This window comes from Suncus etruscus, chromosome 6, assembly GCF_024139225.1.
Source record: "Suncus etruscus isolate mSunEtr1 chromosome 6, mSunEtr1.pri.cur, whole genome shotgun sequence".
In the NCBI taxonomy this organism is placed as follows: domain Eukaryota; kingdom Metazoa; phylum Chordata; class Mammalia; order Eulipotyphla; family Soricidae; genus Suncus; species Suncus etruscus.
The window spans coordinates 116,101,954-116,117,399 of record NC_064853.1 but is presented as its reverse complement, the minus strand read 5'-3'; the positions used below and the strand labels follow the sequence as shown (position 1 = coordinate 116,117,399).

General features: G+C 40.6%; 2 protein-coding genes and 1 non-coding gene across 3 annotated transcripts in view; 1 reads left to right on the top strand and 2 right to left on the bottom strand.

Annotated features, from left to right (window-relative positions):
• The window catches only part of UBE2V2 (ubiquitin conjugating enzyme E2 V2), a 738,183-nt gene that overhangs the window by 634,420 nt on the left and 88,317 nt on the right, over positions 1 to 15,446 (top strand). The window lies entirely within an intron of this gene.
• Positions 1 to 15,446, bottom strand: part of PRKDC (protein kinase, DNA-activated, catalytic subunit) — a 207,487-nt gene that overhangs the window by 175,090 nt on the left and 16,951 nt on the right. Inside the window, exons 10-16 of the mRNA XM_049775793.1 lie at positions 15,049 to 15,206; positions 14,690 to 14,836; positions 9,036 to 9,200; positions 6,521 to 6,689; positions 6,019 to 6,068; positions 4,571 to 4,696; positions 1,296 to 1,448 (exon numbers count right to left, since the gene is read on the bottom strand). Of these exons, the coding sequence (XP_049631750.1) occupies positions 1,296 to 1,448; positions 4,571 to 4,696; positions 6,019 to 6,068; positions 6,521 to 6,689; positions 9,036 to 9,200; positions 14,690 to 14,836; positions 15,049 to 15,206 (968 nt within the window). The remainder of the gene's footprint in view (positions 1 to 1,295; positions 1,449 to 4,570; positions 4,697 to 6,018; positions 6,069 to 6,520; positions 6,690 to 9,035; positions 9,201 to 14,689; positions 14,837 to 15,048; positions 15,207 to 15,446) is intronic.
• LOC126013098 (U6 spliceosomal RNA) lies at positions 10,944 to 11,050 on the bottom strand. The gene has a single exon (XR_007497431.1). It is a non-coding gene; the product is annotated as a U6 spliceosomal RNA (small nuclear RNA).

The following is a 15,446-nucleotide window of genomic DNA, read 5'->3' as shown; positions in this document are numbered from 1 at the left end:
TCTGAGTATAGAGTCAGGAGTTAACCCTAAGCACTGCTGGGTGTGACTCAAAAAAAAAAAAAAATCAGGAACACTCCCAATAGTTTCTATGAAGCTAACATCACCCTGATAACAAAATCTAAGAGAGATGCTGCAATAACAGGAAACTACAGATCAATATCCCTTATAAACACAGATGCAAATATCCTCAACAAATCCTGGCAAAGAGGATCCAATGCCTCATCAAGAAGGTCATATACCATGACAGTAGGTGTCATTCCAGGAATGCATGAAATTTTTAACATATGTAAATCAATCAACATCATACACCATATCAAAAAATAAATTAAAACCATATGAAATATTATCAATAGATGTAAACCATATGAAATATTATCAATAGATGTAAAGAAAGCATTCAATAAGGTCCAACACCCATTCATAATAAAAAACTCTCATCAAGATGGTAATGGAAAATACATTTGTTCAATGTAGTCAAGGCCATTAACCATAAGCCAAAGAAACATATTATTCTTGTTGTTTTTTTGTTTTGTTTTTTTTTGTTTGTTTGTTTTTGGGCCACACCCGGCAGTGCTCAGGGGTTACTCCTGGCTGTCTGCTCAGCAATAGCTCCTGGCAGACACGGGGGACCATATGAGACACTGGGATTCGAACCAACCACCTTTGGTCCTGGATTGGCTGCTTGCAAGGCAAGCTCCGCTGTGCTATCTCTCCGGGCCCCAACATATTATTCTTAATGGAGATAAACAAGTGATAGGGTTTTTGCCTTGAACGCAGATAACCTAAGAAGGATGTGGTTCAATCCTCCAGTGTCTGATATGGTCATCCTGGCAAGCCAGGGGTGATTTCTGAGCACATAGCCAGGAGTAACCCCTGAGCGTCACCAGGTGTGGCTCCAAAACAAACAAATGAAAAAATTGTTTTAGGAGCCGAAGAGATAGCAATGCAGGTAGGGCATTTGCCTTGGACACAGCCGACCAGAGTTTAATCCCATATGGTCTGCCAAGCCTGCCACAGTGATTTCTGAGCGTAGATCCAGGAGTAAACCAAGTGTTGCCAGGTGTAGCCCAAAAACAAACAAAAAATTTAGTGTATTTATCATATAAAATACTTCTGAAAAATCTAGGAACAATATTTACTACACATTAAGCTACTCAAATCGAAAAAGATCAATGATATCTATTAAACCAGTTTTCCATAATTCACTACACAAGTGCTATTTCTTTATGAATATTTACATATAAAGAGAATTGGTAAGAAAATGACATAAAATTGTTACTGAACAAACTTCTAACCTCTTTTCCTCCAGCATTCTGTTTTTCTAGCGTAAGGTCCAATTTTTCAACAAGTTTCAAAATGGATTTTACAAATTCATCATATAGCAAATGACTCAGACTTTGAAGGGAGAAATTCTCAAAGAAAAATGTTTCGTCTGCTATAAAAGAATCCTGTTAAAATAAAAAAAAAAAGAAATGAATTCAAATTTTTGTGCAAAATATTATGAGTACTAAATAAGTATTGAGAGGTAGATCTATGAAATATAGGCAACCTATCATTATTATTTGGACTATATCATTTCAGTCAGGTAATACAACTTATCCCATCATGTGACAAGCACTAAGAGCATTCAAGTAAATCAAAAGACTTAAGCTAATCATTGTCAGAGCACTTAATAAAATTAATTTATTTGACTTGTGTATGTCTGTATACACGTACACTGTATGCATTTATAAATAGTTGTGCTGTGTTGTTTAAATATAAAATATGTCCATGGGTTGGTGGGTGAGGCCTTTCTCGGCTCGGTCAGGAGCCTGCAGCTCCTTGGCCAGGCAGGTCTGTAGGTTGCAGGGTAATGTCGGAAAATTATCTCACAGGCAGACAGATGAAGTTTCAGGAGATATTCAGCTTTACTTAAAAGCCCTAACCACATTGCTCTACATGGCTCCTAAGTTAAGCAGCCTCTTTCCTGCTGTTCTCCATATCTTAGCTGTGTCTGCCTCTCCCCTCCCTCCAGGCAACCCCTTAATTACCAACCACAGACCCCTCCTAGCTGTGGATAGGTCTGACCATTCATGTGAGATTAGCATAGGAATTGGGGAAAGGGGTTACAGTGCTATATACAAATAGGTACAACATAAACTCACATTCATATATATGTACACATTGATCAATACATATGTATAAATATTTATCCTCAAGATAAATTTAAAAGTATTATTATTCTACCAATACAAAATGTAGGCAAATTCCTCTAACTTCATTTGAATATTCTAAGACATAAAAATTAACAATATCTATTATCACACATAAGAAAAAAATACTAGATGTAATGCTTTAATAACGGCTCTATTACTTTACCACAGAAAGACCAAAAGTTCTTGGGCCCGGAGAGATAGCACAGCGGCGTTTGCCTTGCAAGCAGCCAATCCAGGACCAAAGGTGGTTGGTTCGAATCCCGGTGTCCCATATGGTCCCCCGTGCCTGCCAGGAGCTGTTTCTGAGCAGACAGCCAGGAGTAACCCCTGAGCATCGCAGGGTGTGGCGCAAAAAAAAACCAAAAAAAAAAAAAAGGGGGGGGGGGCCAGGCGATGGCGCTAAAGGTAAGGTGCCTGCCTTGCCTGCGCTAGCCTTGGACAGACCGCGGTTCGATCCCCCAGTGTCCCATATGGTCCCCCAAGCCAGGAGCAACTTCTGAGCGCATAGCCAGGAGTAACCCCTGAGCGTTACCGGGTGTGGCCCAAAAACCAAAAAAAAAAGAAAGACCAAAAGTTCTTATGAATTTTTAATAGGGGCCAGAGCAATAGCAAAGTTGGTAGGGTGTTTGCCTTGCACATGGCCAATACAGGTTCAATTCTCTGTATCCCATATGGTCTCCCCAGAAACTTCAGGTGGAATACCTGAGTGCAGAGCCAGGAGTTAAGCCCTGAGTACTGCAGGGTGTGGCTCATAAACAAATTCTTTAAAAAAAAGCAGAAAAATAAACAATTTTACTGAACAGGTATCATCTAATGATAAAATCAGCTTATCATAGGATATTAACACTTGGTCTATGTTAAAATGGTGGCCAGAACTGGTTTACAATAGAGTTAAGGAAATGTTTGCTAGAATCATATCATTAGGAGGCTTTCAGGACTTACCCCAGGCTCTGCACTCAGGGATCACTACTGATAATGTTCTAGGGATCAAATGGAATGCTGTGATGGAACCCAGGTGACTACTAATCTTGGGAGAGATGCAAGCCAAGCACTAAATTCTTTTCGAGTTGAAAATTCTGGCATTTTGGGGGAGACAGGCCAAGTTTCTACTCTGCCAAAGCCCTGACAGCCACACTCACACTCCACAGTACTGCCATGCTAATGGTTCAATTTTACTACTTCACGATTAATGCCTGCAAAGATGCCAAACCAATAAAATTTTCGGTATACAGGTTTTGGAGCTGAAAACTAGAGTTTTCTCAAAGTGGGGGCAGACACCCCTTCCCTACCTCAACCCTGTTCTACCTGAGCCTCTGCAGCAGCTAAGTAAATGGTCTACTAGGTAAATGGCTAAAAACACTTGAGGGTCCTTCACGGGAATGGGGGAGGGGGCAGGCCAAGAATTGTTCCAGCTTTACAGATTCTAGAGCTCCTGCAGAGCTCAGATGAGGACACCAGAATATTCCACAATACTGACAGCCCAGGGGCTGAAGAGATAGCATGGAGGTAAGGCGTTTGCCTTTCATGCAGGTCACTGGTTCAACTCCCAACATCCCATATGGTCCCCCGAGCCTGCCAGGAGCAATTTCTGAGCATAGAGCCAGGAGTAACCCCTGAGAGCAACCGGGTTGACCCAAAAACAAAACAAAACAAAATAAAACAAAAAACTTACAGCCCAGTAGCAAATTAAATGAGAATGTAGCATAGAAGCCAATCAAGTTCAATAAGCAAAAATAATAACACAAAAGAGTCATCTAGCAAAAAATAGCTTAGTAAACCTCAGACCTCATTCTGAGATATAACAATTTTCACAAATTTTCTTTTAATTAAGTATTTTTGATAATTTCGATAGCCATTTTGTTGTAATAAGAAATAGAAGATCGGGGCCGGAGAGATAGCATGGAGGTAAGGCATTTGCCTTTCATGCAGAAGGTCATTGGTTTGAACCCTGGCATCCCATATGGTCCCCCATGCCTGCCAGGAGCAATTTCTGAGCATGGAGCCAGGAGTAACCCCTGAGCACTGCTGGGTGTGGCCCAAAACCACAAAAAAAAAAAAAAAAGAAAAGAAATAGAAAATAAATTATTTTGTGCTTGTGGGAGTTGGGTGGGAAACTGGGGTATTGGTGAAGGCAAGGTCATATTGGTGGTGGCATTAGTGTTGTAACACTGAATGCCCTAAAACAACTGTATCACAAACAACTTAGTAACCATGGCTTCTTTCTAGCTTTCCTTAACTATCTAAACTTAAAATGCTGTCTTAACTTTTTAAGTATTTAGAAAGAGTAAAAAACTATTCTGAAATAAAAAGGTTAAATAACAAACTATAAACACTACTAAGAGGAACTTTTATGACTTTAAAATTGCCATATTTACCATCATCTGGTCACAGCTTAGGAGATTTTTGAAGAGATCCAAATAGTCTCTGAAGGTTGGAACCTTCCATTTGCCAGTTCTGACTTCCCCTGATACTCGAGGGTCTTCGGACTCAGACTCAGCACCCTGGACAAGAAGAGAGTACTCCAATACTTAGGAGGATCCACAAACCAAACACTGATGCTAGAACTGACTCAAAACCATAATTTCTAAACTAGGCAATTGCCAATAGAAGACTATAATCTGATGAAAAACCATACACAAAGTTAATAAAGACAACTGAGGAGCTGGAGAGATAACACAGCAGGTAGGGCATCTACCTTGTATAGAACCAATTTGGGTTTGATCGCCAGCATACCATATGGTCCCCCAAGCCTGCCAGGAGTATTTTCTGAACAGAACCAGGAGTAACTCCTGTTACTGGCCCAAAAAATAAAAACAACCCCTGCCCAAAAAAGACAGCTAAAAAAATTCATGAGGGGCTGGAGTGATAGCACAGAGGTAGTGCATTTTGCCTTGCATGCTGCTGATCCAAGTGGACCCGTGTTCAATTCCTGGCATCTCACATAGGTCCCCTGAGCCTGCCAGGAGCAATTTTTTGAGTGCAGAGCCAAGAGTAACCCATGAGTACCGCCGGCTGTGACCCAAAAACAAACAAACAAACAAACAAACAGACAAAGAAAATTTCATAAACTTTCTAAGTGGAACTAAAATTCCAATATATTAACAAATGTTTCAAAACCATTTCCAAAGAAAGTATTACAAATCATTTGTACTTCTTATATAAGTTAGCTCCTACCTCCTTTAACTTCAAGAAGCTACCCATGACACACAAAAGCATCTCTTAAACTTTCAAAAAAGAAAATATTTTCTTTTTATACAAAAAGAGTGCACTACTAGAGGCCGGAGTGATGGCGCATTTGCCTTGCACACAGCTGACCCAGGACAGACCACATTTCGATCCCCCAGCATCTCATAAGGTCCTCCAAACCAGGAGCAATTTCTGAGCCAGGAGTAACCCCTCTTCGTCACCAGGTGTGCCCCCACCCCAAAAAAAAGTGCACTACTACACTTCTATAGCTTTATATTTAAGGAAGCTTTCAAACTTGCAGGCTTATTTACCTGAAAAAATTTACAGGTTCTATGCATTTCAAAACATAAAGCATATCTCATGGCTTTACTTTTTTTTTTTTTTTCTTTTTGGGTCACACCTAGTGGTGCTCAGAAGTTACTCCAGGCAGGCTCAGGGGACCATATGGGATGCTGGGATTCGAACCACTGTCCTTCTGCATGCAACGCAAACGCTTTAGCTTCATACTATCTCTCAGGCCCCATTATGGCTTCACTTTTAAAGCTAATTTTGTTTTTGTATTCACAAACTCACCTAGCAACAGTTCAAACTTTCAATGTCAAAAGACAAATCTGAAAAGATGAAATTCAAATTTTACCTTTTGAAGGATCACTGGCTTAGAACATATCCTGATTAAACCCTGATGTACTAAAAAAAAAGAAAAGAAAAACAAAAATTAAGGAATACTGAGAAATAAAACCAAACACAGGTTGAGCCCTTGACTTGCATATGTCTGATCTGGGTCAGATCCCTGGCACGCCTTTTGGCCCTCTAAGCACCACCAGAAATACTCCTAAGCAAATCCACAAGTAAACCCTGAGCACTATTGGGTGTGCCCCTCCCAAAAAAAAAAAAAAAAAACAAATTTAAAAATAAAGCAGAACTTTATCTCTTTCTCTACTTTTATGTTTCAGATTTTATACACAAAGCAAAATTTAAAAAAACATATATTTTAAATCAGGATGTAAAGAGGAGATTCTGGGTCATCGTTAGGTATTTTCCAAGATGCATAAAAAGAAACAAAAGAATTTGGCAATCAGATGTTCTATAGATCACATTTGTTACTGATCAACATATAAAAATAATTATTTCAAACTTACCCACAGTACTAATGCAGTTCCACAGAACTGGGCCTTTTTGTGCGAGGGCCAGGAAATTTTTTACTATAGTTCTACAACATACTGACTGCATTTTTGGACTATACTGTGGAAAACTGTCCATCTGTAACACAAGGAGATGTTCTAGAACTGGAGTATACAACTCTGGAATCTACCAGAAATAAAGAGAAAACTTAAGTTAGGAGATGAAATAAAAATAGAAATAGTGGGGCCGGGAAGGTGGCGCTAGAGGTAAGGTGTCTGCCTTACAAGCGCTAGCCAAGGAACGGACCGCGGTTCGATCCCCTGGCGTCCCATATGGTCCCCCCAAGCCAGGGGCGATTTCTGAGCACATAGCCAGGAGTAACCCCTGAGCGTCAAACGGGTGTGGCCCAAAAACCAAAAAAAAAAAAAAAAAAAAAAAAAAAATAGAAATAGTATTTTTATATAATAGGATAAAACAATGATAGTTTTGTATAAAACAATAGTAAAATACTGTTTTTTTAAATGATAGTATTAAAAATTCTAATTACAACTCCAATAGATACCAGAAAAAGGATTTAAAATATTAAATTTTGGAGGGGTCAGAGAGACAATACAGTGTACACAGTCAATTCCATGCATCCCATATGGTCCGCCAAGCCCACCAGGAGTAATTCCGGAGTGCAGAACCAGTAACCCCTGAGCATCACTGGATGTGGCCCAAAAACCAATAATATAAAACAAATAAAACAAATAAAAATTAGATTTATTTATTTTGTGATTAATTCAGAAAAGATATGAATGATAAGGTTTAAGTCTAACCCATGCATTGTTGTTAATCTTTTAAAAATATAGAACAGGGGCTGAAACAATACCACAGAAGTAGAGCATTTTCATTGCACCTGGCTGACCCAGGAAGGAACTGGATTCAATTCCTGGTAGCCCAGCAAAAATAGACCCAACTAGGAAAATTCCAAGACATATTATGGAGACAAAAAATAAGACATATTATACTTAAAATAATATCTATGGTTCGCTGATGATGTCAACTGGTCCACTCTTTTGGGAAAATATGGACATTCCCTAACAAACTAGGAATTGACCCCAGACTTAGGGAAGAGGATGAGAAAGAAAGAAATCAAGGTGAGAAGATAAGAAAGAGAAAAAATGGGAAAACCAGGTAAGGCTTCAGTTATATTGGAGATGTGGGAGAGTAGTATAGCTATAAATCCAAAGCACAGATTTAACAACACTGAAAATATAAAATCTAAGCTGCAACCACCAAACTTTATAATATGCCTGTCAAGATGGCAGGCAGGAAGGTGGTGAGGGATGATGGAGTATGGGAACATTGGTGATTGGAGTTGACACTGGTAGTGCAATTGGTATTAAAAATTATATGCTTATGAGCCGGAGAGACAGCACAGCAGTAGGAAGTTTGCCTTGCATGTGGCTACCCAAGAAGATGGTGGTTCTATTCCTGGCAGTCCATATCATCCAAGGTTGCTAGAGGCGAATTTCTGAGTGCAGGGCCAGGAGTAACCCCTGAACGCCACTGATGTGGTGTTGATATGCCCAAAAACAAAAAAAAAAAAAGAAAAAGAAAAACAGAAATAGCATTACCTTTGGACAAGAGCAACAGTACAGTAGTGACACAGCTTTGATTCCTGTACTCTACATGGTCCTTAAGCCCGACCAGAAGTGATCTCTGAACAGAACCCTAAGTAAGCCCTGAACATCACTGGGTTTGGCCCCAAAACAAACCAAAACAAGAAAGCAAACAAAACACAATTATTAATCTTTATTTGGGTGAGTTTGGCATATACCCTGCAATACTCAGGGGCTCATGGCATTGTGCTCAGGAGACTAGATGCCATTCTAGGAATTGAACCAGTCAGCCATATACCGCTACCTACTGTACTCTTCAGTCCAACCTTAATGAATTTCAGTTGGATGCTTACTACTCATGACTCCATTAAATTATTTGGAGATCTGGCCCACTTAAAATGTGGGCCACAAATATGGTACCAAAAAATGCTTTTATGTGTGAGGCATTACAGATTCAACACCACACAAACATACACACACACACACACACACACACACACACACACAGATACTTATATGCCCATTTAAAATATGTATGTTCTGGGGCCAGAGAGGTGGCGTTAGAGATAAGGCATCTGCTTTGCAAGCACTAGTCTATGACAAACCGCGGTTCGATCCCCCCCCCCCCCCGCGTCCCATATAGTCCCCCCAAGCCAGGGGCGATTTCTGAGTGGATAGCCAGGAGTAAACCCTGAATGCCAAACAGTGGGGCCCAAAAACAAACAAAGTATGTTCTATGTATGACTATTATACATATAGTATACATGTTCAAATATATGCACACATGTACTATGTTTCTGGACACACATTTCTTGCTTTCCCTCCCTTCAAATCTTTGTGATTGTTTGCCCAGTGCCCCTGGCACTGGTGGGAACATGTAAAACTAGGAACAGCCGGCAAACAATTTAAAAAAATTTTTTTAACTTACATTATCAAGATGAAGCAAAACACTTGCAATGGACTGGAGAAAGCTGGGCATCTGGTAAATGTGGTCTTCAGCAGTGTCTGTCTGCATGAGGAAGAGCTGCTTGCAGCGCTGGAGGAGTTCTACATACATGAAGTCAACATCTTTGGCATTTATAATCTTGCAAGGCTTTTAAAAATATAAAAATAAAACTGTTAATCTTGGCCAACTTAGGTTCTATCTCCAGAATTCCAAACAGTCCCCAAAGCCTGACAGTAATGATTCCTAAGTGCAGAACCCTACGCTAAAAAAAAAAACACAACAACAAGAAAGTGTCAATCTTCTCAATGTGAAACAGTATTTATGGTTTTGTGCTGTCATAACTATAAACTGAATACTAAACTTTTTTTTTTTTTTGGTTTCTGGGCCACACCCGGTGATGCTCAGGGGTTACTCCTGGCTGTCTGCTCAGAAATAGCTCCTGGCAGGCACAGTGGACCATATGGGACACCGGGATTTGAACCAACCACCTTAGGTCCTGCATTGGCTGCTTGCAAGGCAAACACAGCTGTGCTATCTCTCCAGGCCCTGAATACTAAACTTTTTTTTTTTTTTTTTTTTTTTTGGTTTTTGGGCCACACCCTGTGACGCTCAGGGGTTACTCCTGGCTATGCGCTCAGAAGTTGCTCCTGGCTTCTTGGGGGACCATATGGGACGCCGGGGGATCGAACTGCAGTCCGTCCTAGGCAGCGCAGGCAAGGCAGGCACCTTACCTCCAGCGCCACCGCCCGGCCCCGCCTGAATACTAAACTTTTAATAGAGAAAATACAACATACATTATAAAGATGTTTTACAATATAATCTATGATAACTACATTAACAACTACCATGACAATGTAAATGAGTGAGAGAAGTAGAATGCCTGTCTTGAATTTAGGCAGGGGGTGGAGGGAGAAAGATGGGGGCATTGATGGTGGGAATGTTGCACTGGTAAAGGGGGGGTGTTCTTTTTATGAGTGAAACCTAACTACAATCATGTCTGTACTCATGGTGCTTAAATAAAGATATTATAAAAATAAAAAATAATATAATCTGTAATTCCATTTCTTTGTTTTCTTTTTGTCTTTGTTTTTTTTGGGGGGAGGGGGCCTTACTCAGTGACACTCAGGGGTTACTCCTGGCAGGCTCAGGAGACCATATGGGATGCCGGGGATCAAATCAGGGTCCATCCTGGGTCGACCGCGTGCAAGGCAAACGCGCTACCACTGAGCTAGTGGTCCGACCCTGTGATTCCATTTCTAAACATGTATTCTAATATAAAAACATTTACTGATTACCAAGTATATTCTAGATATCTTTACTATCCCCCAGACCTCCAAGGTTAGTCATTCAAAAAAAGTTTAAATTTAAATTTAAAATATACTACCATACCGGGCCCGGAGAGATAGCACAGCGGCGTTTGCCTTGCAAGCAGCTGACCCAGGACCTAAGGTGGTTGGTTCAAATCCCGGTGTCCCATATGGTCCCCCGTGCCTGCCAGGAGCTATTTCTGAGCAGACAGCCAGGAGTAACCCCTGAGTACCGCTGGGTGTGGCCCAAAAAAACAAAAAAAAAAAAAATAAAAAAATAATATACTACCATACTACACAACACACTGCATGCAGAGCTGCCCTATAAGTCATGATCTGATTATGCTACTTTCTAGCTTCAGATTTTCCAAGGGCTTCTTTTTTTTTTTTTTAAATATGGAATGCGGGCCAGAGAGATAGCACAGCAGCGTTTGCTTTGCAAGCAGCCGACTCAAGACCTAAGGTGATTAGTTCGAATCCCGCGTCCCAAATGGTCCCCCGTGCCTGCCAGGAGCTATTTCTGAGCAGATAGCCAGGAGTAACCCTGAGCGCCACCAGGTGTGGCCCGAAAACCAAAAAAAATAATAATAATAATAACTTCACAAATTTGCGTATCATCCTTGCGCAATGGCCATGCTAATCTTCTCTATATCGTTCCAATTTTAGTATATGTGCTGCCAAAGCAAGCACTCCAAGGGCTTCTTTAAACTTTAAATTTACCCTAGTCTCTTTAAAAATCTGATTACATCCCAGCCAGCTGCTCCTGGAGGAGTCCCTTCTCCCTGCTCTCAATATAGATCACAATTAAAATAAAATTAGTCACTCACTACAAATGACATATGTAGAATAACTGTTGGCACTCCAAAAGTCTAGCTTTATTAAACATATACTGTTAAACTTTACCTTTGAGGGTTCTACTCTTTTTCTCTTATGTTTTTTTAATTTCCATTTGGTGTGCACTAAAAGAGAGGTAGTCTTTTACGGCGAATATAGCCCAAACCCTATACTTTAAAAGGAAAAGTAGGGGGTCATCTTATATGCCAGAAAATATAGTACACTGAGAGCAGGGAGAGGGGGCTCCTCCAAGAGCAACTGGCTTGAGTGCAGTAATTAATAGAACAGCTAGAGGGAGACAGAGTGCCTTCTCTGTGTCCCATAAAAGCTGAAAAGAGGACTGACACCCGGAAGCTAGATGGGATGCAGCGCTCAGGAACTCAGCTCCTCTGTGTGCCCTGAAAGATGTATCAGGACAAGCAGAGGACTGAATGATGATGCCTGGCACTGTATGGAATGCAGCAGTAAGAGAGGGGCAATCACTTGTCCCTGCCATATACTAGCGTATAAGAAGTTTTTCATGGGTTAAAACAGGGGTGGCGAACAAGTTCGACAAAAAAAGCCAAAATTTTAAACTGTGAGAGTCAGAGAGGCACACCATGCAGTGACCTGCCAAAACAGACAAACACTCACACAAAAGCATATAATTTTAATAATATATTAAACACATGTTGCATTTTTTTTTTTTTTTTTTTTTTTGGTTTTTGGGCCACACCCGGTGACGCTCAGGGGTTACTCCTGGCTATGCGCTCAGAAGTCGCTCCTGGCTTGGGGGACCATATGGGGCGCCGGGGGATCGAACCGCGGTCCGTCTCCTAGGCTAGCGCAGGTAAGGCAGGCACCTTACCTCGAGCGCCACCGCCCGGCCCCCACATGTTGCATTTTGCCATTTTGAGTGAGGGTAAAAATCCTGTTCACCACCCTGGGTTAAAAAGTCATCTTATACGTTGGAAAATAAGGTAATTCATATTTTGAGTCTTCTCCTTTTCCGTGTTCATCACACTGAGAACGTATCTATTACAGTGACAGAGTAAAAGTTGTCACATAATATTGTAAAAGGTTGAAAATTCCTTGTTCTCCTTTACTTCTGAATCTTCTCATATGCTTTTTCTTCTGTTTTGAGTGAAAGAGCCAACTGATAGAGAAATAGATATTAACTTTCTGCCAGAGACAGTAAAGTTACAGGTAGAGTGCTTGCCTTGCACAAGGTCAACTCAGGTTTAATCGCCTCACCACACATGATCCCTCTAGCACTGCCAGGAGTGTGATCCCTGAGCACAGAGTCAAGAATGAATCCTGAGGGGCCGGAGAGATAGCATGGAGGTAGGGCATTTGCCTTGCATGCAGAAGAACAATGGTTCGAATCCCAGCATCCCATCCTGGCATCCCATGTGTTCCCCCGAGCCTGCCAGGAGAGATTTCTGAGTGTAGAGCCAGGAATAACCCCTGAACGCTGCTGGGTGTGACCCCAAAACCAAAACAAAAAAAAAAAAAAAAGAATGAGTCCTGGGGCTGGAGTAATAGCACAGCAAAAACAGCAATAGGGTGTTTGTTTGCCTTGCATGTGGCCGATCCAGGGAGAGACCTGGTTCGATTCCCAGCATCCCATATGGTCCCCCAGCCTGCCAATCAATCACTAAATAAAGTTAAAAAAATTTAGTCCTGATGAGTGTGGCACAAATGTGTTTGTGTATATGTGTGTATTAAAATAGATAAAAATAAAACAAAATGAGTAAAGATTTACTAAGAAGAAAATATTGTCATTCTTAATTTTGTTTTGGGGCCACATCCAGCTGTGCTCGAGGCTATTACTTCTGCTCTGTGTATGCTAAGATTATTCCTGGCAGAAGTAGGGGATCAAATAAGATGCCAGGGATCAAACCAAGGTCAGCCATGGGCAAGGCTAACACTCTACCCACTCTAACCACCGTATCTACTCTCTAAACCCTATTTTCTTTTTTGTTTGTTTGTTTTTTAGGCCACACTCAGCAGTGTTCAAGAGTTACTCCTGGCTCTGAACTCAGAAATCAATCTTGGCAGATTCAAGGGACCACCATATGAGATGATGGGGATCGAACACGAATCAGCTGTGTGCAAGGCAAACACCCAACCCACCATACTATTGCTCCGTCCTTAGGATCCCATTCTTAATATTCTCAAATTAATCTTTCTGTTAAAAAAACTCTTTCTAAAACTTTGAGCAACTTCAAGTATAATTTTAATTTGATAAGAGACAAGAGAATCAGAAAAATAGTACAGCACAAAGACTCGCCATGCACAAAGTTGGATTAGATTCGATCCCTAGAACCACATACAGTTCCTCAAGCACAGCCAGGAGTAATCCCTCAATATAGTCAGAAATAAGTCCTGAGCTCTTCCAGGTGTAATCAATAAACCAAAGATAAACTGAAATATGACACATGCTTTGAATTGAACTGGCCATTGAACTGGCCAACAACAGTTCAATAACTAGTCCCCAGAGCACAACCAGGAGTTAATGCTGAGTATAAAGAACACTGTCGGGGGCCCAGAGAGATAGCACAGCGGTGCTTGCCTTGCAAGCAGCTGATCCAGGACCTAAGGTGGTTGGTTCGAATCCCGGTGTCCCATATGGTCCCCCGTGCCTGCCAGGAGCTATTTCTGAGCAGACAGCCAGGAGTAAACCCTGAGCACCGCCGGGTGTGGTCCAATAATAAAAAATAAATAAATAAATAAATAAATAAAAGAACACTGTCAGGGCCGGAGAGATAGCATGAAGGTAAGGCATTTGCCTTGCATGCAGAAGGTCGGTGGTTCGAATCCCAGCATCCCATATGGTCCCCTGAGCCTGCCAGGAGCTATTTCTGAGCATAGAGCCAGGAGTAACCCCTGAGTGCTGCTGGGTGGGACCCAAAAACAACAACAACAACAATAACAACAACAAAAAAGAATAGTGTCAGGTATAGACTCCAAATCAAATAAATTAAAATAACAATAAAATAAAGGATAACATAACAAGGTAGAAAAAACATTGTTTCTAGTCTTCAAACTTGGCTTTGAATATATGTCTTGTTTCTATCAATTATTAATGGTGTCTTCTATCTAATTTTTTTCTTTTTCTTAGTTTGGAGGAGTACAGGTGCACAGGACTTACTCCAGGCTCCACACTCTGGGATCACTCTGGGCCTGGTTCAGGAAACCGTATGGGTTCCAAAGAATTGAGCCCACTACATGCAAAGCAAATGTCCTACCCAATGTACTATTTCTTCAGCCCCCAGTCTTTAACTTATTTTTGTTTAAGCTATTACCTCATCCTTAAAGTGAAATAAAACCCCTAAAACTTTATATGAGAGCTTATGAGGACTTGAGACAATGCATATAGTCACAATAAGCACTGAAAAACATTTTTAACAACAAAGTATCACCATGATTGCTACAAGTATGTAATAATATTTTAAAATGCAATTAATTAAATACTCACATAAAACTGAAAAGATGTAAAAAAAAAAATCATACCCCAGCAAAAAGTCCATATCCACGAATCGCAATGGACAAATCCTTGCTGCTTGAATCCACGTTCCTGATGATTCCATAGAATTGCTCCATAAAGTACTGCAGCTTATATTTATGCAGTTCTGCATCTTTGGCCACCATAAAAGAAACCTACAATTGCATTGTATTTACTTATTACACATATTAATAACAAAACAAACTATACAAATATTAAATGTCTAAAACAGTTCAATTAGATATTAAATCTGCACTATTATAGTTCCTTACAATTTGCTAACTCATAAAGAACTATTTGCTACATCAATTTGTTGTAGTCCCCATTAAGTTCCGAAACAAATTCATTAGGACACACATTGCTATACCTGTTTCAGAAAAGATTCCAGGGCTGTAAGTGCAGCTTTTTTCAATTCTACATTTGTATGGCTACACCATTTTGACAATACTTCAAATAAAGAAACATAGTTGTCCAGAAGGCAAGTGCTAAATTGTGCTGCATGCACTGCAAATAAGTGTAAGCCAGCTGCAAAGGCAAAAAACAGTATTTAAAAGAGTAAGAAAGCATAATAAATACCTAATAATGTTTCAAGTACATGTCAAAATTAAAGACGTATTCGGGGGCTAGAGAAATAGAACAGCAGGCAGGGGCTACCTTACAAGTGGCTGACCAAGATTTAATTCCCCCAGCACCACATGTGATCCTCTGAGCACTGCCAGGAATAATTCCTGAATTATCCTGCAAACCCAGAATCTGCACCAGGTG